At 48.9% G+C, this 25,813-nt stretch overlaps 2 protein-coding genes across 6 annotated transcripts in view; one reads left to right on the plus strand and one right to left on the minus strand.

Annotated features, from left to right (window-relative positions):
• LOC118076043 (uncharacterized) lies at window positions 1–20,423 on the minus strand. 3 transcript variants are annotated; one of them, XM_035098549.3, is made up of 6 exons: window positions 10,423–10,781; window positions 8,119–8,301; window positions 6,850–7,176; window positions 4,356–4,445; window positions 3,768–3,880; window positions 1–3,151 (listed from the first exon to the last, which is right to left on the minus strand). In XM_035098549.3, the coding sequence occupies exons 2-6, from the start codon at window positions 8,183–8,185 to the stop codon at window positions 3,005–3,007; spliced, it is 744 nt and encodes a 247-aa protein (XP_034954440.1). In that variant the 5' UTR covers window positions 8,186–8,301; window positions 10,423–10,781; the 3' UTR covers window positions 1–3,004. The 3 variants fall into 3 exon arrangements, with proteins under 3 accessions (XP_034954440.1, XP_034954441.1, XP_088515964.1); XM_035098550.3 differs by lacking the exon at window positions 10,423–10,781 and adding an exon at window positions 20,307–20,423 and having other exon boundaries at window positions 2,097–3,151; XM_088659838.1 differs by having other exon boundaries at window positions 2,097–3,151; window positions 8,119–8,296; window positions 10,423–10,724.
• The window catches only part of METTL25B (methyltransferase like 25B), a 6,959-nt gene continuing 1,562 nt past the window's right edge, over window positions 20,417–25,813 (plus strand). The window contains exons 1-7 of one of the 3 annotated variants that reach the window (XM_035098546.3): window positions 20,417–20,650; window positions 21,147–21,315; window positions 21,660–21,787; window positions 22,073–22,289; window positions 23,023–23,085; window positions 23,193–23,339; window positions 24,957–25,630. In XM_035098546.3, coding sequence (XP_034954437.3) covers window positions 21,220–21,315; window positions 21,660–21,787; window positions 22,073–22,289; window positions 23,023–23,085; window positions 23,193–23,339; window positions 24,957–25,630 — 1,325 coding nt within the window. In that variant the 5' untranslated portion in view covers window positions 20,417–20,650; window positions 21,147–21,219. The remainder of the gene's footprint in view (window positions 20,651–21,146; window positions 21,316–21,659; window positions 21,788–22,072; window positions 22,290–23,022; window positions 23,086–23,192; window positions 23,340–24,956; window positions 25,631–25,813) is intronic. The other 2 variants (XM_035098545.3, XM_088659835.1) reach the window with 2 other exon arrangements.

The following is a 25,813-nucleotide window of genomic DNA, read 5'->3' on the forward strand; positions in this document are numbered from 1 at the left end:
TTTAAGGTGCTACTGAAGGAATTTTTTTATATTATTTTACACTTCTTAAGCAGAAAATATACAATGGAGTCACAAATGATAACATTCAATCAATACAACATGAACAAAATTAGAGAAAGTAGTCAATCAGTATCACAGAGGCAAACAAGCCTTTCAACTTCCCTCTACAGCATGTGTAGAAACCGCCTTCTTGACTGCTGGACCCATTCTTGGTCTGGCCCGCTCAGTTTGCCGGAGCCTGTCTTTGCATGCAGGGCAAGTTCTAAATCACAGAGGGTTTGAGACCCATCGGCTCCCCTCACCTGGTTTTAGCAAGCCAGTTGAAGTTGTATGTAAACACTCTCAAACTCTATCCAGGAGCTTGGGACTAAGCCATTGGGGTTAACCCACCCCCTACCTTTGCAATGAAAAAACACTAAGCCTTACCAAGTCCTGTGATCAGTTTTTAAAATACAGCCCTTTTTCACAGTACTGTAACTGGAATACAATCCAATTACAATTATTCACCAGTTTATGTAACGTTAAATAATTCCATCCCGATAAGTGCTGGTAGGATCAAACAACATTTTGCAGCTGCCAAGGTGTTCCAGCAAAGGGTGTCCCGGTTTTTAAGGCTAAATTGTTTTTCTAGGCTTCTGAACACATAGCAAAGGTAAGCCAGGAGTTATTCACTTACATAGGTATAATCTAAAAAGAAATACAGTAAAGTGCACGGAAGCATGTTCATCTCAGTTACGGAAATGTTTTAAGACTTTTTCATATCCATTTTAACCTCTCTGGGTAGATTACAAGATGTCACATCATCCAGAGGGCTCAGTTACCCATATACCTAATTTTTTAATCAGTGTTTCCTTGGAGATGCCACATTTGTTGTATACAGTACAGTGGTACCTTGGTTTACGAACTTGATCAGTTCCGGAAGTCTGTTCTTAAACCAAAGCGTTCTTAAGCCAAGGCATGCTTTCCCAAAGCAGTGGGGGACTCCATTTATAAATGGAACACACTCAACAGGAAGCGGAACAGTGTTCTTATTCCAAGGCCAAAGTTCACAAACCAAAACACCTACTTCCGGGTTTGCAGTGTTCTTAATCCAAGTTGTTCATAAAATAAACTGTTCTTAAACCAAGGTACCACTGTATTCATCAGCCATTCTGATGAATTTTACATCCAGAAACCCCAAGAAATTTCAGTGGTGGTACTAATATTTCTGGCTCTTTCAATATTAGATTTACATCACCTGTATAGAGGCTAATTTTTAATTGATTTGGACTATATTTTAAAGCAGTGCAAATTATTATTATTCCCCAGAAGAAATAGAAATATTAAAACAATTCAAAGCTGTACAGTCCATAAACAGGAATAAAAGACATTGAAAACTACACACTATTTGAACTTCACAGCTTTTTCTTTAAAAGGTCTATCAGAAATTTCTCCTATTTTAAATCCAAAGATCTCACTAAAATTGCTACAAGGACAGGCACTTCATATCCAGAGTAATACCACAAAGATAAAAAGAATACAGCTCAGTATAAAATATGCAAATACTATATCTAATATAATGCTTTAAAAAATACTGCCACGTGTGTAAACTTTGTATATTACTTCAATAAATATGGGGTGTTTTTTTCAGCCAGAACATGCCAGAACTCAGTTCTGATACCTCTCAGGTGGGTGCCATGGCCATTCTAAGAGAACGTGAGAGGCGTTCCAGCAACTCTTTTCCTAGAAAAACAGCACTGCCTATCACCATTATAAAGACTGAGTTTTCCTTAGACTCATTAGACTTATAATGCAAACAGTGCATTATAAGTGTCACTCTTCAACAAAACCATCAAAACTATATCCTAGCCTACCCACCGGAAGTCCTTCAGGAAGACCAAGAATGCCATAGTGATAAAAGTGCTGTAGTTAAAAATAAAATAAAAACACATTCAAATGTCAGAGAAGAAAATGGCAGCATATTGCACATAACATCAGACAGGAGGTCCATTGCATCTCACAATGCAGGGATAGGCAACCTAACCTAAGGCCCGGGGGTCGGATCCGGCCCAATCGCCTTCTCAATCCGGCCGGCGGATGGTCTGGGAATCGGTGTGTTTTTGCATGAGTAGAACATGTGCCTTTATTTAAAATGCATCTCTGAGTTATTTGTAGTGACTAGGAATTTGTTCATTTTTTTTTCCAAAATATAGTGCGGCCCCCCACAAGGTCTGAGGGACGGTGGACCGGCCCACGGCCGAAAAAGGTTGCTGACCCCTGCCACAAGGTATTCCGCATGGCAGCTGCTGAAAAGATTCTAGAAGAACCGTAAGGCAGATCAGGAAACCTTCCATATGACTGGATGATCCCCCAACCCGCAATCAGTGCTTGGACCTAGTCTAGGGATTCCCAAGCAAATCAATGTGAAAATGTGATGAACCAAATGTGAGCTTATAAGAAGAGGAAATGAAGCAATACCAAAACCGAATTAATACGATTCACACTGATCCACTTAACAGGACCTCACAGAAGAGTATTTTGGAATCTTCTGTGGATTTGTGCTTGAAGACAGGAGATGGCGCTATCCATCACATTCAATATTCACATTGAACTTTAATTTTTAGTTGTTCCATTGACTCTTTGTATTGTACAGTGGTACCTCAGTTTACAAACTGAATCCGTTCCAGAAGTCCTTTCTTAAACCAAAACCGTTCTTAAACCGAAACGCGCTTTCCCTAATGAAGCCTCCCGCCGCCGGTGCCCTTCCACCGTTTGGATTCCCTTCTTATACCAAGGTAAAGTTCTCAAACCAAGACACTTATTCCTGGTTTTGCGGAGTTTGTAAACCAAATCGTTCTTAAACCGGACTGTTATTAAACCGAGGTACCACTATATTCTGCATTGCAATTTGAATTATATTCAACACAGATTGCAATGCAACAAAATGCATTATAAGTAATAAGGGGAGTAATAAAAATAGAATTTAAAACAGTCCGTGGCACAGTAAGAGGTCTGCCAAGACCCATCAGCTATTTTCAAGTGGTCCGTTCAGAGGGAGGGTAGAGTCACTGATTTCGTCTGGCTCCGAACGGCGACATTTTGCATAGCCATTCTGAAGAGAGGCACTTTCCAAAGTTACCACTTTGGGTGTGGAATTTCTGTGGCAGAAAACCTGCAGGGAAAAGAAGAATCAGGGCTGTCAATTATGTTGGAGGTGAGGATCCTTGGATGTGACTTAAGAGGCTCTAGTGTGCTGGGGCTGGCACCAGCTCCTAAAACAGAATTGAGCCCACCTAAACCCTGGCGCTGGAAATCCTTAAGCCTCAGGCACTTCTGGAATCAGCATTCAGACCTCCTGAAAATAACCCAGGAATATTCACTACTGGGTTTAAATGTGCAAACCTGGAAACTTATGGGTTGTTTATCAGCCAAGTGCCTCCCATTTTAGCAGGCAAAACAATGAACATTCCTCCTTCACACACACACTTCTTTTTAAATGCAGTTTTGTAAAGAGGATTCAAACCTTTGCAGAGTTCCAACCTTACGCGGAAATACTTGAGAGAAAGCACTAGAGGAGGATTAATAACGGGTGACACTCAATTGTGTCTATCCACATCTTGGCCTTTGGCCTTGCAGATGTAAAAACTGTGGCGTGCAAAATGGAACACATCATTCTGAGGAACTGGCCAGATTCTGCCTCTCAGGATAAACAAAGAGGAAGGGAAAACAATAAGTGGCAACCCAAACTCAGATGAAGGGGCAGAAGAAGAACACACACACATTCCTACCTTTTGAAATTTGGTGTTTAATGCTTCCCTCTTGCACCAAAGTACAATGAGAAAGACAGCAGCCAGGATCCCAATAATAATAATCAGTATTATGTACCAGGGTAGATCTGCACCTGCAATAATAAGCAAAAATTCTCCCTTGAGGGCGACTGCAACAACAACAACAACAACAACAACAGAGGGCATCAGAAAAGATTGTGAACTGATTTCAGCTTTTCTCCATGCAGAATTAGAGTTGGGCTGTCACAGAACCTTAATCTGCTTTTTTAGCTGAGCAAATGCAGTACATACCACACAGCTGCCTGGACTGCTGAACACTCCATCCCAATTTTGCAGTTTGGGAATATTGGAAGCCAAAGTCCAGTTTTCAGGGAACCAACTTAATGGCTCATTACTCAAAATGAATAGAGTGCTTTAAGGGGTATGCATCATTTCATTTGGACTTAGTTAATACACTCTCGGAGTAGGAGACATAATAGAATGGTAGAATTGGAAGGGAGCCCCAGGGCTCATCTAGTCCAACCCCCAGCAATTCAGGAATCCCAGCTCAAGAATCCCTGACAATCGGCCATCCAAATGGTTACAAACCTTGCAGTACTGCTTCTCTGGTGGGGGAGACCTTCTTTGCTTGATCTGAGGTGGCTCCAGTAGTGATGCCAGAGATATCGTCGTCACTCCCTGTAGGGAATGTAGTGAGAGTGGAAGAGGGAGAAGTGAGGCGAATACTAAAGGAGGTAAATATGGACCTGATGGAGTAGCTGGCAGGGTGCTGAGAGACTGCTCAGACCAGCTGGCAGGAATCTTTACGAAGAATTTTAATCAGTCTCTAGCCCAAGCCACTGTTCCATCCTGTCTGAAATCCACTACCATTATACCCCTGCCAAAAAAAATCAAAAATAGGCAGGCTGAATGACTTTCGCCCTGTGACACTGACACCTGTTGTAGTGCAAGAGGGATTCTGGGAAAAGCTTAACTTTGGGTCCCTGTTCTGTTCAGCTTGGAGAGAGAAGCCAAGGTTAGTATTTTGGGAAGGTGCCTGGTTTTCGTGTCTGGCGCTCCTTTAAGATAAGCTTTTCTCCTCTTCCCTTAGTTGCCTTGGATCTGGGAAGGTAGGGAGTGACCCAAACTCCTCGGATGGTTGTTAATCAGCTGTTGCCCAGCTGCAGTGAAAAGTTGACAAGTGATTTATGGTTTTGGTCTTTAATCATTGGTCCCCTGGGAGGGTTAAGGGAATCCTGAGTGGATCATTACCAGAATCCCACGAGGGGGGATTAGTATAACTAGCTGGCATCTAAGATGCTGATTAGAGTCTGTTGGTGGACCAGAGGAACACTTTGCTGTCGTTGGGAAATCCATCGGTGGTCTGCCAAGGATTCAGTTATGCCTTGTGGGAGGACAAGGATTTGAGATGAAGTGCTTTGATTTATATGGAGTCAAATTCTTTCTGTTGTGAGTATTAGTTTAGATATATTAAATCATGTTTTTATTTTCTCGTTTGTGACTATTAAAAGAATGGTGCACCTCTTTTAAGTGGTACTTTTATCCAATAAAATTTTGGTTTATATTTCTGTGTGGTTAATTGCTCTTGGAAAGTGAAGCTGAGTTCAGTGTCTAACCAATTCGGTCCCTACAAGGAAAATTTTGGGTGATAAAGGGCGGCACGTCAGAGTGAGCCTACAGTGTGTAACCTGAGTAAGGGTAGAAGTTAATCTCCCAACACCAACACTTCTACTGGGTTATACGGAGCGGGAGTGGTGGCAGCCTCCTTGGGTTCCTGTTTGCCAAAAGATATAGTTGGTCACCTCTGTGTTCTCCAAGTCTGCCGGGAGTGGGGAAGTTGATGATTACAGAGGGGCCTCTTATCACTACACCCGTCATAATGAAATGCTTTGAAACTGGTGCAGAATCACATTATATCATGTTTGCCAGTGGGACATGACCCTTACCAGTTTGCATATAAGGGGAAGAGATTCACAGAGGATGCTGTGGCAATGGTACTACATGCTGTCCTGACTCATCTGGAGAAACAAGGGAACTATGCGAGACTGTTATTTGTAGACTTTAGTTTTAATACTATTCTTCCGCATAGACAGGTGCCCAAACTATTAGACCTAGGACTTATGCAGGTGGATATTAGATTTTCTATCAAACCATTCCCAACAGGTCAGGATGGGTTCTCACGTCTCTGCGGATCTCAGTATGAACACGGGGACGCCACAGAGGTGTGTGCTGAGCCCGCTTCTATATACGCTATACGTGCTCCCAAGTACCCTAGCAACAAGATCATTAAGTTTGCAGACGATACAATGGTGGTTGGTCTAATTACGGCTGGAGAGGGGGAGGTGGCCTATAGGAAGGAAGTTGAGCAGTTGGCGGAGTGGTGCAGGGAAAACAATCTATTCCTTAATTTAAAGAAAACAAGAGAGATTATTGTGGACTTTAGGAAATGCAAATTGAATATTCAACCACCTAACCTCGAGGGGAAGTGTGTGGAACAGGTCTCGGTGTTACAAATGTTATTTTAAACATCCTTTTCATTTCATTATATATAATTTCCCAGTAAGCCCTAAGCTTACTACAAGACCACCACTTAATTGCTCAGTTCTAAATGTGTTTTGAGGTATGTTAACTGTCAGTTGTAACTAGTTTGTTTTTATTATTTTGGGCCACAAAAATAGCTGCAATGTAAGAACATCAGAAGCACCCTTCAGCAGGATCGGACCAAAGGGGGCCCATCTAGTCCAACAGCCTGCTCTCATGGTGGCCAACCAGGTGCCCACAAGCAGGACCTGACATACAGCAGCAAACTCTCTCCACCTAGGATTTCTGGCAACTGGGACTCAGAAGCTCACAGCAGCAATGCTTCTGAATACCCTGTTGCTGGAAACCACTGGAGAGGAAAGGGCTCTTGTGTTTGAATCCCGCTTTCTGTTTTCGCATGGGCATCTAGGTTTGCCAGGGTGAGGAGAGGATGCTGGACTAGGTAGGCCATGGGCCTGATCCAACAGAGTTCTTCTTGGCTTCTTATGTTCCATGCTCAGTTCCACCAGCAACAGAGAAGGATATTAGAAGAATTGCTTACCATGGACAGTGAGGTTGAACGAGTATGTTGGATACACATCTCCAATAAATCTCACATGAGCATTGTAGAGCCCACTATCCTCCATTTTTAGGTCATTGATCCTCAGGGTGGTCTCATTGACCATTTCGATCCGCTGTTCAAACTGGCCACAGGCCTTAATACATTTCAATATTCCATTGCTTATTTCAGCAATCTGATAACCAGTATTATTTCCCGTTTGGGAGTAGAAATCCCATTTTATTTTGTCCACTGTTTTTCCTGGGGGAATGTCGATAGGAAGCAAAACCGAACTCCCCCGGAGCTCATTCCATGCTGGGAGTCCAGTTCCTGATAAGAAAAGAAAAGGAAGGAAGGAAGGAAATAAGGCCATATTCCTCAAACTTGGGTCTCCAGTTTTTGGACTACAAAGACTACAGTTTCCATCATCCTTGACCATTGGTCCTGCTAGCTAGGGATGGTGGGAATTGTAGTCCAAAAACAGCTGGAGACCCAAGTTTGGGAAAAACTGAAAAAGGAAATCAAAGTGGAAAATGTGAGCTATCCGTGTAGCAATGCCCACAGGTGGCCCTGATAATAAGCAGGGCTTATTAAACCAAATGACTGCCTCTGAAATATGTTTGGATCATGGGAAGCTCCCTTATCCCATGTCTGACCTTTTGGCTCAGCTAGCTCAGTACTGTCTACACTGACTGGCAGCAGCTCACCCAGATTTCAGGCAGTGAGTCTTTCCCAGCCCTACCTGGAGTTGTTGCCAGGGATTGATCCTAGGAACGCCTGTTATTACATTTTAATTTATTACCTGTCCTTCAGCCTAAGGTCTCAGAGCAAGTCACAATAATTTAAAATGCAACGGTAACGAGAGTTGTAAAACGTATACTTGCAAAAAATACAATCACCCAAAATAACATTGAATAAAAATCATAGAACCATAGAAATGAACGGTAGTCCAAATTCCTGCAATGCAGGAATATCAACTCAAGCAACTCAGACCCTTCACTGTCTTGGTCGCTCTCCCCTGCGCACCTTCCAGCTTGCCAATTTTCTTCTTAAATTGTGGTGCCCTTGAATTGGACACAGTATTCCAGGTGTGCTCTGACCAAGACAGAATAGAGTGGTATTATAACTTCCCTTGATTTGGTATATTTAGTATTGTTTTGTGTACAGACTGGCAGAACTTCTCAAGGCTTTTGATAGGGGTCATTCCCTACCCTGCCCGGCAATGGCATCAGACCTGAGCTACAGACCTTCTATTGCAATTGGATGACTTACCAGGAGTCCAAAAAGAATAGGCGACTATTCCAAAGAGAAGTGAAAACTTGAATCCTCTGCCATCCATGCTTGGCCTATCAGAAGGCCAGTCCTAGGCACACGATTTTGGTCTCTGCAGATTGCAACTTGGGAGTCTGGCTCACAGATTCACGTCTTCAGTCCCTCTAGGAGCAAGCACCTGTCCTAAAAAAGAAGAGACCCTAAATGTAGGGGGTGTAGATCTCTCTCCATTTCAGGTTCCCCCAGGAAAGCCCCCAGTCACCTCTCCCTGTTCACCAAGTCTCCCTGGAATTCAGTCTGGAGAATACTGGTACATATTTCCTCTAATGCCAACTGTATGGAGGATGGCTAAAGTCGCTCCATAACACGCACTCTGCACATGCTCAAAGGGACTGTACCTGTCCCATGGCTTAACCCCAACACGGGGAACATGTCCTGGCCCCACCAAAGGCTACATTCATTCTGGTTCATTTTGTTGTTCTCCCATATATATTCCCCACAATGCATCTCAAGGAACCATAGCTGCCAAGTATCCCGTATCCGCCGGGAAAACCCCTTTTTTCTTACCGTTTCCCGGCGGTCTCCCGTTTAGGTTAAAATCCCGGTATTGTCCCTTAAATCGGCTTCGGCCCGGCGGCCATTTTTCTGCTGCCGCTTTGCCCTTCTATGGGCACCAGAAAATGGCGGCGCCGGCGCCGGAAGTCGCTTCCACGCATGACCGGAAGTTGCGTGACGCGACTTCCGGTGGTGATTTGCCCTTCTATGGGCACCAGAAATGGCGGCGCCGGCGGCGGAAGTCGCTTTTACGTGTTTCCGGTCATGCGCAGAAGCGACTTCCGGCGCTGGTGCCGCCATTTTCTGGTGCCCATAGAAGGGCGAAGCGCCACCGGAAGTCGCGTCACGCAACTTCCGGTCATGCGCGCGCTGCCGATCCCAGATCTTTAGGTCCCGGATCTTTAGGTCTACCTCCCAGATCTTTAGGTCTACCTCCAAGGGCCTTTTGGCAGTTCCCTCGCTGCGAGAATCAAAGCTACAGGGAACCAGGCAGAGGGCCTTCTCAGTGGTGGCACCTGCCCTGTGGAATGCCCTCCCACCAGATGTCAAAGAGAAAAACAACCACCAGACTTTCGGAAGACATCTGAAGGCAGCCCTGTTTAGGGAAACTTTTAATGCTGATGGACTACTGTATTTTAATATTCTGTTGGAAGCCACCCAGAGTAGCTGGGGAAACCCAGCCAGATGGGCGGGGTATAAATAAATTATTATTATGATTATTATTATTATTAGCAATGCATCTCTGGGTTATTTGTGGGACATAGGAATTCGTTCATTCCCCCCCCCCAAAAAAATATAGTCTGGCCCCCCACAAGGTCTGAGGGACAGTGGACCGGCCCCCTGCCGAAGAAGTTTGCTGACCCGGAGCGTTGGAATGCACTGTATTTACAATGCTGCAAAGGGAAGCTCGCTTTAAGCAAGAAGTTCCACTCTTGTCAAAAGCTGCAGAGAAGGCTGGAATTTTTCCATTTCAATGAGCTGAGCTACCTGATGATGACTGCAGAAACTGTCGAAACAAAAAATAAAAAAAATTCCTCCCAGTAGCACCTTAGAGACCAACTAAGTTTGTCATTGGTATGAGCTTTCGTGTGCATACACACTGAGGGGGGGGGGGGGAGAGAGAGAGAGAGAGAGAGAAGAGGAGACCAACCAGGAACAGGGGAAGAAACGTCACACGTGGGGTGATGTAAATGATCCTGGAAAACATCCAAGAATGGATTGGAGCTGATGCAATGAGAGGGAAACCCCCCAGCAGAAACACAAGAAGACCCCTCTGCCCTCCGGCATATAGCTCTCTTGCCTAGTTGCCATCGACAGCCCTCTCCTTCTCCATGAATTTGCCAAATACTCTAATAATAATAATAATAATAATAATAATAATAATAATAATAATAATAATAATAATAATAATTTTATTTATATCCCGCCAAGACCGGGCTCAGGGTGGCTAACACCGAATATAAATACAGTAAAAACATTAAAAGCAAAAGAAAACAAAAAGAAAACACCAATCAAACAGTTGATTAAATTTTAGAGCCATCAACTGCAAGAGGGAGCTCCCTAGTTTAAGTCTGAGCTGCGTCCAGAAGGATAATGTCCTTAATTTTTCCCCAACGTTCAGGTTCACCGGATTCCTCCCCCCCCCCCCGGCAGTTCTCGTGTCAGGAGAGAGGGAGGAAAACTTCTCTGCCCCTAGAACTTCCTCAACTCCCCAAGGGGGCTCGGTCGGTAGAGTAGGACGAGACTCACCTTCTCAGGGCAAAAAGATGTCCCGCAATTACTAGGATTCCTACCAAGTCGCCTTTTCTCTCAATTGCAAAAAAAAAAAAGTTCCTTGCAAACTTGATTGGCAGCAGAGCCGCTCTGATCTGACCTTTGCGGATCGGAGACGCCCCCCCTCTCTCGCCTCTGCGGGGGAAGGAGGGAGCGAGAGGAGGAAAAGAGGGCAGGACACCCCCCTCCGCCCCAAGTCTGGGTCTGGATCTGGATCTTGCTTTTGCACCGGGCCATGTGTCACGTGAAGGGAAAAGGTGGCGGGGATGAAGAGGAAGGCGGCGGTCAATGAGCCGAGCGAGCGCGCCTCTTGGCACCGGAGCCACCCCACCAATGGGAGCCTGGATGGGTTGGTTGCTAGGTGAGGTCGGAGGCAAGGCGCTCCCGGGGTGGAGCTTCACCTGCAAAGACGGGGGGGGGCGATTTCTCTATGAATGGGGAAAGAGTTCTAAAGCGCTTTTCGCCACAGAAAATGAAGAGGCCTTTCCCCGGTTCCCCACCCACCCCTTTGCACATTCGGGGCCACGGAGTTCTTTGGGGCTTTCTCCCATTGATTTTTTTAAAAAAATATTTTTCACAACTGCAAAGATTTTCATCTTTTGGAACCGGGCAACCCTCATCTAGCCCAAGTCCCTTGTCAGGGACTGGACTGAAGGGGGGCGAGAAGAGAAGAGAAGAGGAAGGCAACATGGAAGCACAGCAGAGGCTGGAAGAATGAAGGAAGGAATGGATCATTCTTGGCGCGTCAGCATCCCTCGGCCAGATCCCCAGGCCAAGGAAGCATTGGCACAGAATTTGTGGGCGGGGAGTAGGGGCGGGGCTTGCTAGAAGGACGCGCAGACTATAGACGCGCCACAAGTTAGAGCGGCCATCACGTTCTAAGGCCGCAGGTTCCGTTTCAGACCGGAAGTTGGTGTGCGGCATCGATTTACTTTCCTCACACAAAATCCCTCTCTTCTCTGCAATACTGAGGTGGTTTGTTCTCTCTCCTTCTCCCCCCCAACCTTTCGTATCTCTATGTCCGCTTCTCCTAGAAGAGAAGGGAGCCGAAGGGGCCCAATCTTAGCACAGCGGACCGACGGGGCAAATAGCGTTTGGGTCGTCCCATTCGGTTTCCGGCGGGGGGATCCCCGCGGATGGAGTGCTCTGGCGGGCGACGGAGTTGCTAGGACGACGCTTCGCTGGCGAGGGGCGGGGCCGGAGAGTTCTGACGTAGGCAAAGCCACTCGGCTGCGAGGCGGAGGCAGGCTGGCGGCCCTCTAGCGTGACAGGGGTTGCCAACAGATCCGCTCCGCCTCGGCTCCTCTGCGCTCTCTCAGAAGCCGCCTCTGCAGGGCGAGTGGTTTTGTTTTGCAGCCCATCCATTTAGAATTTGCCCGTCTGCTTTTCCTCAAACGTTTCCCTACAAGGCAGCTCAGTTTCAACAGAAAGAGACATGACCATTAAAAAGAAAACCCCCAAAATAACAAATACAATTTTCATAAGCAAAACCAATAGCCGGGCGTCATCAGCCGGGCTTCCGCCAGCCCTTATATTTACTCCTCCGTGGAGCATAAAAGCCGCTGGATCCAGCCAATGCCCCGCCTAGTCAATTCCCAAGAAACTAGGAATGAGATAGACTGCCTCTGCACCTGGAGGTTCCATGAGGACATCAGAAGAGCCTGGCTGCTGGATCAGGCCAAAGGGGGCCCATCTGGCGCAGCCTCCAGGTGGCCAGCCAGCAACTGGCATTCAGAAGCTCATCTGCCTCTGACTGTGGTGGAGGGAAAGCAGAGCCTTTGGGACTGGCGGCCATGGCTGCCTCTTGCGGCAGAAAGTTCCACATCAGCTATTCCTGGCGTGAACAATGACTTCCTTGGATTTTTCCTGACGGGATGTGTTTTTAATGCTGCTTTTAATGTGCCATTTTTTTTGTAATTATCTGTGTGTTTTTAACAGAACATGCATTGATAGATGATGATGATTTATTATTTCTACCCCGCCCATCTGGGCGGGTTCCCCCAGCCACTCTGGACGGCTTTCAACAGAACATTAAAAGCAGAATAAAATTTCAAATATTAAAAACTTCCCTAAACAGGACTGCCTTCAGATGTTTTCTAAAAGTTGGATAGTTGTTTATTTTCTTGACATTTGATGGGAGATAGATAGAGACATATATACATACATATATACGGTACATACATATACATACATACATACATACATACATACATACATACATACATAGTTTTAATCCTGTTAATGCTTTATTTTTTATTGTCATCAGCTCTTCTTATGTTATCTGTAAGCTGCCCTGAGTCAGGGGAAGAGGCAGAGTACACATTTATTTTTATTATTTATTACCTTCGCACACTCCCTTCTACCTCTTCCTCCAGCCACACCTGGTTTCCTCTCCTGCTGCTGCTGCCCATCCTCCTCCTCTCCCTCTCCTGGGAAGCAGCCACTGCCCCTCACTGAATCCACCAGGGGTCCCTCCACCTTCACTCCCTGAATGGACAGCTCCACAGGGGCCTCCCTGACTCGGCTGAGTGACCTCACGGGGTGCCGCCAGGTGGTTGACGTGAGTGCTGGCCAGGTAAGGAGGGATGGAGGAGGCATCAGGTTGCTCTTCCTTTTCGGAGTCTCGCAAAGTATACTTTATTTATCCTGTCTTGTTCCCGCCGTCCGTCCGTCCCCTTTACCCCAAGGCCTCCTCTCTCGCTTCCTGGCCTTTGGCCTGGGTCTCTCCGTCATCGCCATAGAGGGAGACCCCCGGCTGGTCACCCAGGCTGCCAAGTTCGACCAGGAGCTGGTGCAGGCGCTGAGGAAAGGGGGCCAAGCGACGAGGGCAGTTGAGAAAGTGGAACGTCAGGGTTGGGGAGGGGTTGTGGTGTGTTGCAGAGGGTCCTGGCTTCCTTAGGATGGAGGAGGCAGTCCCTCAGGTCCAAGCCAAGGCAGGCAGCTTCCTCAGGCACTTGGTGGATTCCCACATGGCAGGGGGTATGGCTAGATGACCCTTGGGGGTCCCTTCCAGCTTCTGTGAGCCACGCGCCCTCCACTTCATGCTCTCTTCTTTTCCCTCAACCTCCATGGCTCCCCCAGGCAGAATCACAGCTGAGCCTTCTATGCCTCTCCCTTGAACCCAAACTCTGGTGCGGTTCCTGCATTGCAGGGGGTTGGACTAGATGGCCCTTAGGGTCCCTTCCAACACTGCAGTTCTGTCATTCTATGGAGTGGTTTCTTGGGGGGGGGGCTGTACATGAATGTATATTTAAGGAAGGGTGTCAATGACTTTGACCAGCTTTCCTTATTTTGAAGTTGAACAGTGTTGCAGGGCCAGCTCCCTGATTAAGCAGAGTGAAGAAACTGCCCCCACGGCACACCCAGCGCTCACTAGCAGATGCTCATGGACAGCAGGGGAGTGGGGGGAGGCACTCCTCCACTTGCCCCTGGGCTGCCCTCTTGCACATTCTCACCCTCTCTGGGGTGTTCCAGGGGCAAGTAGAGAAGCACACCCACTCCTGCGTCCCCCCAGAAAAAAGCACCCGTTTAAACAATACCAATTTCATATTTGCAAAGACAACATTAAATATCTAGGCACATTAATACCATGAGACTTCTCTAAATTAGTGTCATTATTAGTGACATCAACAAAATATACCATGAGGTCTCAGTGACATCGACAGATGGGAGCAGTGCTTTTTTCTGGGGAGAAACATGGGTAGGCACGCCCTTAAACATTTTGTGAATCTAAGTTTGGCCTCATTGAGGAGCAACATTTCAATATGAGTAGGAAAATGAGAGAACTCCTAAACTTTTTTTTTTATAGAAAAAAAGCACTGGATAGGAGTCATTGAACCTGACCCTGTGGAGAAAAGTCACTGCTCTTAAAATGAACATAATACCTAGACTAGTTTATATCTTAAGAGGAATTCCAATTCACATACCAAGAAAATATGTTCTCAAAATTAAACCTTTGTTTAGAAAATGCCTTTGGGGCTCTTCAGTTCCAAGATTATCTATGCAAAAAATGCAAATGCCGATGAAAGGAGGAGGATTTTGGATCCCAGACTTAGAATTGTATCACCAAGCGTATTTACTGTCAGGTGACAATTCTGGTGACCCATAACTGAAAACAACTGTCCAAATTGGGCTGCTTTAGAATATTCCTATGTAGCACCTCTAGAAAGATAGGTAGCACTTGGGTCTAAATATGTACATTAATACTCAACATTAATACTCAACAATGTACATTAATACTTGGGTCTAAATATGTACATTAATACTTTTAAAGACGGAAACCCGTCTTTAAAAATCAGGAAAGAAATGGTCGTATGGGAGAGGTGGATGAATCTGGGTATATTAACATTAGACCAGTTGATAAACGAAGAGGGTGAATTTCATACATACCATGTTTCCCCCTTTTTAAGACGTAGTCATAATATAAGACGTAGCAGGATTTTCAAGCATTTGAGAAATATAAGCCACACCCCGAAAATAAGCCATACCTAAGACGGCCCTAGATAGAGCTCCTGAGGGTGGCCAGCCTCGCTATCGCCACCTCCGCCACCCCGCACGCTCTTTGTCCCCCTGTTGTTGTTTTAGTTAGTTTAGTTTTGGGGCGCATGCCGCATTCGCAGAACGCGAGAGAGTTTTTATCTCTGCCGAAGCGGGCCCTCCCCCCACTCCCTCTTCCAAAACCCACCACCGAAACCTCCGAGCTGGGTCCGCAGCATGGTGGTAGGGGCGGAGGCGGTGGGTTTGTCAGGGGGCTGTGAAGGGAGGACACAAAGGCGGAGGGAAGCCCCCCCCCCCGTGCTGCTGCCGGGCATGTGCGGCGCCCCAGGAAAATGGCAGAGGCGGTGTGAATCCAAGCAATGGGGGCAGCTAACAGACACGCGAGCCAGGTCGCCGGCATGCTGGGTCCTTTCCCTTCAGTGAGTGCCGGCTGGCGGCTCCCGAGCCCGAGGTTCTGCCTTCCGCTGGGGCTGCTGAGGAGCCTTGCAAGGGAGGAAAGGAGGCGAAGCCGGAGCCACCTCCCCCTCCTCCCCCTTTGCCCGGCCGAGGAGACCTGCCACCCCGCCGCCGGAATCGGCGGCTGCAGAGCGGAGCGCTCCGCAGCGCCGAGTGCTCGGAACGCCATGCAGCGGGCGGAGCGCCGAGCCAGCGGCCTGGCCTCTTCCTGGCCTGGCCGAGGAGACCTGCCGCCCCGCCGCCGGAATCGGCGGCTGCAGAGTGGAGCGCTCTGCAGCGCCGAGCGCCCGGCAGCGCTGGGCATAGCAAAGAGCCAGCGGCCTGTCGCCTCGGTGCATGGAACCTGCTGCTGCTGCAGCGCCGCACAGAGCGCCCAGCAGCACCATGCAGAGCACCCAGCAGCACCCCGAGCCCTCGGCCCGGCCCGGCCAAAGAGGCCTTAAGGTACTGTGAGGGACAGGGGATACCGGGAGGTCCCTCCCATCTTAAGTACCAGCTCATCGCCAAGCGCTGGGGAGAGCGGGGAGGGGTATGCCTCAAGCGGAGACTCAGGAAGTGGTGACCGAGGCTCAGGCAAGGTAGCAGAGCCCATGCCCAAGGTGGGACAGGAAGGGGGGAGCAAGGGGGGAAGACCGATCCCGCCGACCCCGGAATTGCGCAAGAAACGTCGTGGGAGGAGATTAGGTCTTCCCAAACTTCTTTGCTGGAAGAAAACGCGCCAACCTCCATTCGGAGGTACTGACGCCTAACTGACAACATGTATATAGATCGGTCCGAGCACTGTAAATAATCAGCACTTAATAAAAGCCTGAAAAGACAATGCTGTGAGGAGTCGTTACTCTAGAGTAGCCGCATCTGCATCTCTGACAGGTACCATAAAAACATAATTAAAAAAATAAGACATCCCCTTAAAATAAGACACCGTGTTTTTTTTGAGGGGAAAAAGTTATAAGACGGTGTCTTTAAAAAGGGGGGAAACGGTAGTCCATCCTAAGAGACAAATACAGATTACCTACAAATGCTCAATGGCAAGATCTCCAGATAAAACACTTGCTAACCATCATCTACAGACCAGAAGCTTTTACAGCCTCAGAGACCCCAGATATATTGAAGCAGTTGATTAATTCTTACGCCAAAAAAAAAAACACCAAAATAATTCAACATATACAATTTTTTGTTATTAGCGAAACAATTTGATATACAGGTACAGAGGGAGAATTGGAATAAAGAATTAGAGATCTGAGTTTCAACCACACATTGGGAAACTGTTTTTAATGCTCTGGACTTTAAATTGTGGCTCAAATAATAATATTTAGAATATACTGGACCCCATTACGTTTGTTTTAAAAAGGGCTACCTAAGGTATCTAGCTGTTGGAAATGCAATAGGGATAATGCTTCTCTATCACGTATTTTTTCATTGTCCTATATTGAAAGATTTTTGGCTGAAGGTAACTGAACTGTACGGAACAACCTTACATTTATAGAGCAAAATATCCTCTTGAATGAGATACCCAGCACATGGAACCTTACAAAAGGAGAATACGAGTGGACTCTCTGTGCCTTTACCACAGCAAAGAGACAGATCCTGATGAAATGGAAAAACAACAATGTGGCTCCCTTCTACGATTGGATTGAAGACCTAAACAAAGTCGCAACATATGAACAACTTGCATATAAACGCAGACTTGCCATGGACAAAGTGAATGATACTTGGAATCCATTTTTACAAATACTGTAGTAGATTATAAGATCTGGTGAAGTACCATAAGAACATTGTAAAATATAAAAAGTTTTGGGTTTTTCCCCTACCCCCTTTTTCCTCATCTGCAAGGGTTCTGTTTCTTGTTTTCTTTTTCTCTCTTTTATTGACTTCTCATTATGTTTAGTGCACCCATAATGACGTACTTTTTGAATTTTAAATAAAGATTTTTTAAAAAAATCAACAGCAGCCACTGGTTCGAACAGGGGCCAGCAAGGCCCAGGATCAGGGATGGTGGCAACATCTGGGGTACAGCAACATCTGGGGTACAGGCTGTATTGTTTTTAACACTGGATTGGGAGCAGACCAGAGTGATTATTATTATCTGGAACTCTGGAGGTTCCCCGAGCCAAACCAACAGAAGCAATGTTTTTACATGCTTTTGTCAACAAAATATGCCCTTATAGAGTCCTTTGTAGGTTCTCAATCGGTAGCAGAAAATAACAGAGGCCAACCAGAGAATATTGAGAAGCAAAGCAGTTAGTAAGCCTGATCTTTATTGAACTCTAAGCCTGATCTTTATTGAACTCCTCCCAGGCAGGAGAAAGGAGAACCCAGAACAAAGGTGCACCTGCCCTTATATAGACATTTTTTAATTCCCTGCCCTGGAGCTCCATACATCACACATACATCACAGAAGGGTAGCCGTGTTGGTCTGCTGTAGTCAAAACAAAATAAAAAAAATCTGAAGAAGTGTGCATGCACACGAAAGCTCATACCAATGACAAACTTAGTTGGTCTCTAAGGTGCTACTGGAAGGATTTTTTTTATTTTGTTTCAATCACAGAAGGGGTGTAGCCTAAGCCCACCCCCCAGATACATCATACCTACATTACAGGAAAAGATGGTCTACAACAGAAATTTGAGTGTTGTTTTATCTGATAACTAGTGTATTTCAGCCCGTTCAATAACGGGCGCTAGAACATCCTGGGGTTCGGAGAAGCGCTTGTGCAGCGCTTCTCCGAACCCTGTGAACTGTCCTTGCTGTCGGCGGGAGGGGGCCAGGAACGGAGGAGAAGAAAGCGCTGCTTTCTCCTCCTCCGTTCCTCTCCCCAAGCCGCGGACAGGAAGGAGACATCCCGGGGTTCGGAGAAGCGCTTGTGCAGCGCTTCTCCGAACCCTGGGACCTTTCCTTGCTGTCGGCGGCAGGGGGACAGGAACGGAGGAGAAGAAAGCGCTGCTTTCTCCTCCTCCGTTCCTCTCCCCAAGCCGCGGACAGGAAGGAGACATCCCGGGGTTCGGAGAAGCGCTTGCGCAGCGCTTCTCCGAACCCTGGGACCAGTCCTTGCTGTCGGCGGCAGGGGGACAGGAACGGAGGAGGAGAAAGCGCTGCTTTCTCCTCCTCCGTTCCTCTCCCCAAGCCGCGGACAGGAAGGAGGCATCCCGGGGTTCGGAGAAGCGCTTGCGCAGCGCTTCTCCGAACCCTGGGACCTGTCCTTGCTGTCGGCAGCAGGGGGACAGGAATGGAGGAGAAGAAAGCGCTGCTTTCTCCTCCTTCCTTCCTCTCCTCCAGCCACCGACAGGAAGGACGCAGGACACAAACGCCTACCTCGCCGCCGCTGCTTCGCAGCCTCCCGCCGCTCCTCTCACGGGCCAGGGAGGGTTGTGAGGAGAAGGCCTCCGCCGGCCTCCACCCTCGCTTCCCTGACGTGCCCTGCAGTGAGGCGGTGTCCGGCCGGGAGCGGCGGTTGGAGGAGGAAGAGGAGGGGGGAGAGTGCGCGCGTGCAGTCTCTCCGTCCAATCCCTGTGTCCCTGGGGCACATGCGCAGTAACCCAGGGACACACGGGAAAACTGGACGCAGAGACACTTGCATATTATTATATAGGATGCCTTATCTGATTGCCTTTTCTGGTAGTCTGGCCATTCCTTTGAGATGGTAATCACTTAATTCCTGAGACAATGGAAAGGTTCCCTCATCCCCTCCCTCCTCGCAGAGAAACATTTGGTCATTTTGGGAGTCAAAATGGTTTCAGGACTGTCTTCCTGTACTGTTTCAGACATTTGGTTTATATCAGGGATGGCCAACACCCAAGAGACTGCGATCTACTCACAGAGTTAAAAACTGGCAGTGATCTACTCCCCTTTTGAGGGTTCAGGTCAAATTTTTAGGGGGGAGGAAAGCCCCGTTTTGGGAGGGGGTGAAGGGCTAAAATGTTGCAGATCTACCACAGACGTTCAGTGATCTACCGGTAGATCACGATCTACCTGTTCTGCCGTGCCTGGTTTATATATTTATGTACGTGTTTGCCTTGTACATAGAATCATAGAATCATAGAGTTGGAAGAGACCACGAGGGCCATCCAGTCCAACCCCCTGCCAAGCAGGAAACACCATCAAAGCATTCTTGACATATGCCTGTCAAGCCTCTGCTTAAAGACCTCCAAAGAAGGAGACTCCACCACACTCCTTGGTAGCAAATTCCACTGCCGAACAGCTCTTACTGTCAGGAAGTTCTTCCTAATGTTTAGGTGGAATCTTCTTTCTTGAAGTTTGAATCCATTGCTCTGTGTCCGCTTCTCTGGAGCAGCAGAAAACAATATTTCTCCCTCCTCCATATGACATCCTTTCATATATTTGAACATGGCTATCATATCACCCCTTAACCTTCTCTTCTCCAGGCTAAACATGCCGTGCTCCCTAAGCCATTCCTCATAAGGCATCATTTCCAGGCCTTTGACCATTTTGGTTGCCCTCTTCTGGACACGTTCCAGCTTGTCAGTATCCTTCTTGAACTGTGGTGCCCAGAACTGGACACAGTACTCCAGGTGAGGTCTGACCAGGGCAGAATACAGTGGTACTATTACTTCCCTTGATCTAGATGCTATACTCCTATTGATGCAGCCCAGAATTGCATTGGCTTTTTTAGCTGCTGCTAAATGTATTAACATATATGATATATCTAAGACCTTAAAATTCTTATAGCACAACCTTCATAAGTTGCTCCGCGAAGCCAGAGGCAAAGTGTTGCAGCAGAGACTTGTGGGCGATTGATTCATTTATGTATTTGGGGGGGGGGGATTTCTGACGCGCTTCTCGCCCCAGAGTCCGGAAGAGGCTCGCCGGAAAGGGAGCCAAAACCAACTCCCGTCCCCCGGGGGGGGGGGAGAAGGGTCAGAAAAGTGAGTTCGGCAGACGAGCGACTTACTTCCGCAGTTCTACCCGGGACGAAGAGGCCTTGGCTCAGGAGAAGGGCAGGCGGCACGGAAAAAGGAGGACTCCCGGGAGCTTTTGGGGTGTGGAGGCAAAGGCGACGATGGGAGGGGGGGGTTTTCGGCCGAGGGACCTCTTCCGGGTCATGGTTCAACTACTTCCGGCGCCGTAGGGATCGGGCACGCAGAGACCGTAGACATGCTACAGGGTAGAGCGGCCTGCTCTCGTCCCACAATGCCCCCCCTCTCTCCCTTGCTCTCTGGGTGCTATGCGTGGCCTCCTTGGATCTGTCCTGAAGGCATCTGTTTTTAATGCTGCTTTTAATGTGCAGTTTTTATTGTAATTATCTGTGTGGTTTTTAACAGAACATGCATGGATAGATGATGATGATGATGATTATTATTATTATTATTATTATTTTCTACCCCACCCATCTGGCCAGGTTTCCCCAGCCGCTCTGGGCAGCTTTCAACACAAGATGAAAAACTGGGGCGGGGGGGGGGGGAGGACTTCAAACATTGAAAACTTTCCTAAACAGGGCGGCCTTCAGATGTTGTCTTCTAAAAGTCAGATAGTTGTTTATTTTCTTGACATCTGATGGGAGATAGATAGAGACATATATAAATACGTGTACATACGTCGTTTTAATTCGATTAGCGCTTAATTGTGTTTGTTTTTGTCTTCCCCATGTGTTTTCAGCTGCTCTTATGTTATCTGTAAGCTGCCCTGAGTCAGGGAAGAGGCAGAGTACATAATAATAATAATAATAATAATAATAATAATAATAATAATAATAAATATTGCTATTCCTATTTCCTGCTTTTCACCACTGCAGGGCACAACATCAATAATCCACAGTGAAATAACGTTCTCGTCCTTCACCTTCCCTTCTGCTGAGTCTCCTTGCGATGGTCGGCTTCTCCCTGGAAGCCCAGAAGCGCTTAGCGGCCGACATCACCCGCGTCCTCTCCCTCTACGGCTTCATTACGGATGCCTACATCATTGTGAGTCAGACCCCATCTCCACCACTGTGGGGAAGAAAGGGATCTGGGGCAGGGTGGCACCCCGGCCTCCTCACCGGGATCCGCATGATGAGCAGGCTGGGGCTCCTGGGCTTTTTCGGGGGGCGGGATGCTCCCCCCCTCCTGCACAACTCTTTGCAAGGCTCAGGCACACCATTCAAAGCACCAAAGAACTCTGGGAACTATAGTTTTCCCACACAGAGCTACAGTTCCCAGCACACTTAACAAACTGCGTTTCCCAGGATTCTTCAGGGGGAGGGCGCCGTGAGTGATGGGCAAGAAGTGCACATCTGTGACCCTGCTGTGACCCCTTTCTTCCCTGCTAGGAGTTTTTCACGGACAATCTGTGGGGCAGCCTTCCGCTGTCCTGGCAGGCTGCTCTGGCTGACCTCCAGCCCCCACAGCTGGCTGCCCTCCTGCTGGAAAACAGACACACCAGAGAGGAAGAAGCCAGGTAGGGTCAAGGGTGCTCCCCTGCTGTGGGTCTCCTTGGGCAGCCTCAAGCGTGCTTCCTCGGAAATGGGTGCATCTGAACCCTCCCCTTTTATGAACGGCATGCCAAAGGGATGCAGGACTCCTAGTGGGGTACTTAAAACAGAGACTGTTTTAAATTTTGTGAATTTAATTTTCTGTCCCTCCTGCCCCCTAAAGACAAATGAGAATGTGAGTGGCTCTGAGACTGCACAGGAGTAAGCCACGTTACCTGCCACCACTTGTCTCCCTCCCTCACCCCCCTCAGGTACAGCTCGGTCTGGCCGCTCTCCCTGCTGGCCTTCAAAGCCTCTGCCGACGCCTTGGCATTCCCCAGGAGGCCCAGTGGCTGGGCTGGCAAGTCCAAGGAAGCCGGGAGGCCGGAAGAGTTCCGGGACAACCAGTGCCAGAGCTCCAGGCTACCGCCCCTTTTCCGGAAACATGTCAAACCCAAGAAGCAGCACGAGATCCGGCGGTTGGGGCAGGTACGGCTGAGCTGGGGAGGGAGGGTGGCTCGAGTCAGCGAGCCCAGCTGCATGTCACGAAGGAGGCGAGAACTGCTACCCCCACTGCCAGGGCCAGCCCTGTTATCACTTGTTCCTTTTACATCCTGCCCAGGATGGCAAACGCACCACTACTGGAAAGCATTCTCGAAACAGGGCATTTGTTTTCTACCAAACAGAGATTTTGGTGTCACCAGGAACATGCATCAGATGCCAGCCTGGGTACATACAAAGGTCTTAAACTCCCTCCTGGAAGCCAGTTATGAGGGAGCCGGGCACAACTCCCGAGGGAGGGTATTCCACAAACAGGAAGCCACCACTGAAAAGGCCCTGCTATGAGTCAGCGCCAACCAGACAGCCCCCAGAATAAGACCTCCACAGCCTGTCATAGGGTCCAAGCCAGGCATCTGCTTTGGCGGGGGGGGGGGGGCTGTTGCCAGAGCTGCTGCTGGTGGTGGTCACTGCAGGAACTACTGCTGTGCTTCTGGTACCCCATGGCCCTGCCCACCATTGTTTCCTTCGCACACTCCCTTCCACCTCTTCCTCCAGCCACACCTGGTTTCCTCTCCTGTTGCTGCTGCTGCCCATCCTCCTCCTCTCCCTCTCCTGGGAAGCAGCCACTGCTCCTCACTGAATCCACTATGGGGTCCCTCCACCTTCGCTCCCTGAGTGGACAGCTCCCCAGCAGCCTCCCTGACTCCCATTTCCCCCGCAGATGGTGAAACGGCTGAGTGACCTCACGGGGTGCTGCCAGGTGGTCGACGTGGGCTCTGGCCAGGTAAGGAGGGATGGATGAGGCATTAGGTTGCTCTTCCTTTTCGGAGTCTCACAAAGTCTGCTTTATTTATCGTGTCTTCTCCCCGCCGTTACCCCCCTTCCCCCCAGGGCCACCTGTCTCGCTTCCTGGCCTTTGGCCTGGGTCTCTCCGTCATCGCCATCGAGGGAGACCCCCGGCTGGTCACCCAGGCTGCCAAGTTCGACCAGGAGCTGGTGCGGGCGCTGAGGAAAGAGGGGGCCAAGCGACGAGGGCAGGTGAGAAGGCGGAACGTCAGGGTTGGGGAGGGGATGTGGTGTGTTGCAGAGGGTCCTGGCTTCCTTAGGAGGGGGGAGGCAGTCCCTCAGGTCCAAGCCATGGCAGGCAGCTTCCTCAGGCACTTTGTGGATTCCCACATGGCAGGGGGTATGACTAGATGACTCTCGGGGGTCCCTTCCAGCTTCTGTGAGCCATGCGCCCTCCACTTAATGCCCTCTCCTTTTCCCTCAACCTCCATGGCTCCCCTAGCCAGAATCCCAGGAGCTGAGCCTTTTATGCCTCTCCCTTGAACCCAAACTCTGGTGCGGTTCCTGCATTGCAGGGGGTTGGACTAGATGGCCCTTAGTGTCCCTTCCAACTCTATGATTCAATGAAAATATCAGGAATATACCGTCCTTGTATTCCTGAGGCAAAGGCTTTGGGACACCTCACCTGCGATCCAGATCCAATGTAATCTGTGGCCTGAGTGCAGCAGGAATCCAGTACAGGCACAACTTTTAGTTAGCCTCATATCTTAGGCATTTGTCCGTATCCCCCTACTGGCATTTATTTACCAAAGCTAGATTAAATGTATTTCCCTCGGAAGTTCTAAATGGTAGACTGAGAGGCATCCCCTACCAGAATAGGCTTTGTTTATGTTCCCAGGACGTCAGTTGCATGAAGCTTATCATACTGCATTTTGGTCACTATGAGCAAGCAAGGGATGAATGGATCAAACCCTCACTAGCAAATTTGCTGGGAAAATCTGAGGCCTCCCGTATTAAATACCTTCTGGAGGTTAGGTCAAGTGATATTACACTGACCGTGGCAAAGTTTCTTTTGGAGGTCGCAAGAAACAAAGACCATCACGCTCTAGACGTAACAAAATGACTCCCTCGGTCTCTTTCGCCTGTTGTTTGGTTGCTTTAACCGTATCTTGTTTTGAAACCGTTTTGTGGATCTATGGACCGCAATAAAGATATTTATTTATTATAACTGAGAGGACTCCTGTAGCTGTGACAATCAGAAGCAAGGAGGAGTATTTTCAGGGGAGCAAGGAAGAGAGTAGTGGTACCCCTGGATATGAATTTAATTCTTTCCAGGGGTCCGTTCTTACCCCGAAACAGTCACATCCAGAGGCACCACTTGTGCACATGCGCACATGGCGGAAACCTTACTGTTACTTCCAGGTTTCCCGCATGCATAACCCGAAGGATACATATCCAGAGGTGTTCGCAACTAGAGGTACCACTGTACAGGCTGTTCCTCACATGTCCACCAGAGGGAGCCTTAGGAGCTGGCCAAGGGACAGAGGGGCCAATCCCAGCCCTGTGGAGATGCTGCCAGTGGGGATGGAGCCTGGGGTCTCCCGCATGCAAAGCAGGCTCCATCCCACTGAGCCACAGCCCTTCTTCTCAAAATAAAGTAGGACTCTTAGTCCTCATGGTTTATGAAAAAAGGGTTGAAATAGGAACGTAGCTTACACAGAGCCATATACCTTTGTTTTGGGAGCTCCCCAGGTTAGGGGGAGGCTGGCCCAAACCCACCCTAGTCCCCAGGCAGGGGTCCTGGCCTCACCCAGCTCCTCCCTGCTTCTCCCTCTGGGTGACACCGTCTCCCTCTTCGCCTCCCCGCAGGTCCCTAGTGGAATCTCTCTTGAGGGGCCGAGGCACGTGGCCGGCTGGGTGGATCCTGGGGCGCCGTGGACCGAGTTCTGGCAACTGCTGCAGCACCCAGAAGAGGAAGAGCATGGCCCTGTAGTGGACAGAGGCAGCCCTGGGGCCTTCCGGCCCAGAGAGACAGCAAACGTGGATCCTGGAGGAGAGGATCTTCCAGGCTCCCCGGAACGTGGAGCCGGCAACACACCCATCTGCCACACTCCCAGGGGGTGCCAGCTGCTCCTGACGGGACTCCACGCCTGCGGCGACCTGAGCGTGACGCTCCTGCGCTACTTTGCCCGCTGCCCCGATGTGGTGGGCATCACCTCTGTGGCCTGCTGCTATATGAAGCTCACCACGGCAGAAGCCCCCGTCCCACCAGGCCCTGGGCCCCCACACAGTCCTGCAGAGCCCGGCTACCCCCTGAGCACCTGGGTCTCCACCCTGCCCGGCCACCAGCTCTCCTACAAGGCCCGTGAGGGGGCCTGCCACGCCCTCGAGGACTACGCCCAACGGCTCAAGAGCCAGAGCTCCGCCCTCAGGACTCACTGCTTCCGCGCAGCGTTAGAGACGGTGATCCGGGCTGCTGACCCAGCCAAGAAGCGCCTGGGGGTACAGACCATCACCAAGGCCCACCAGCTCACCTTTAGCGAGTGAGTCCAGGGGGCAGCGAGCGCCAGGCCAGGCAGCTCCACTATAGGGGGGTTGGGCTAGATGGCCCTTGGGGGTCCCACCCAACTCTCTGTGGCTCCAAATGTTCCCAAGGATTTTGGAGGTGGGGGGTGGAGGACAGCATTGTGTGGATATGGGGCGGGGGCACAGCAAATGTTGGCCCC

This window comes from Zootoca vivipara, chromosome 16 (genome assembly GCF_965207765.1).
Source record: "Zootoca vivipara chromosome 16, rZooViv2.hap1.1, whole genome shotgun sequence".
Lineage (NCBI taxonomy): Eukaryota > Metazoa > Chordata > Lepidosauria > Squamata > Lacertidae > Zootoca > Zootoca vivipara.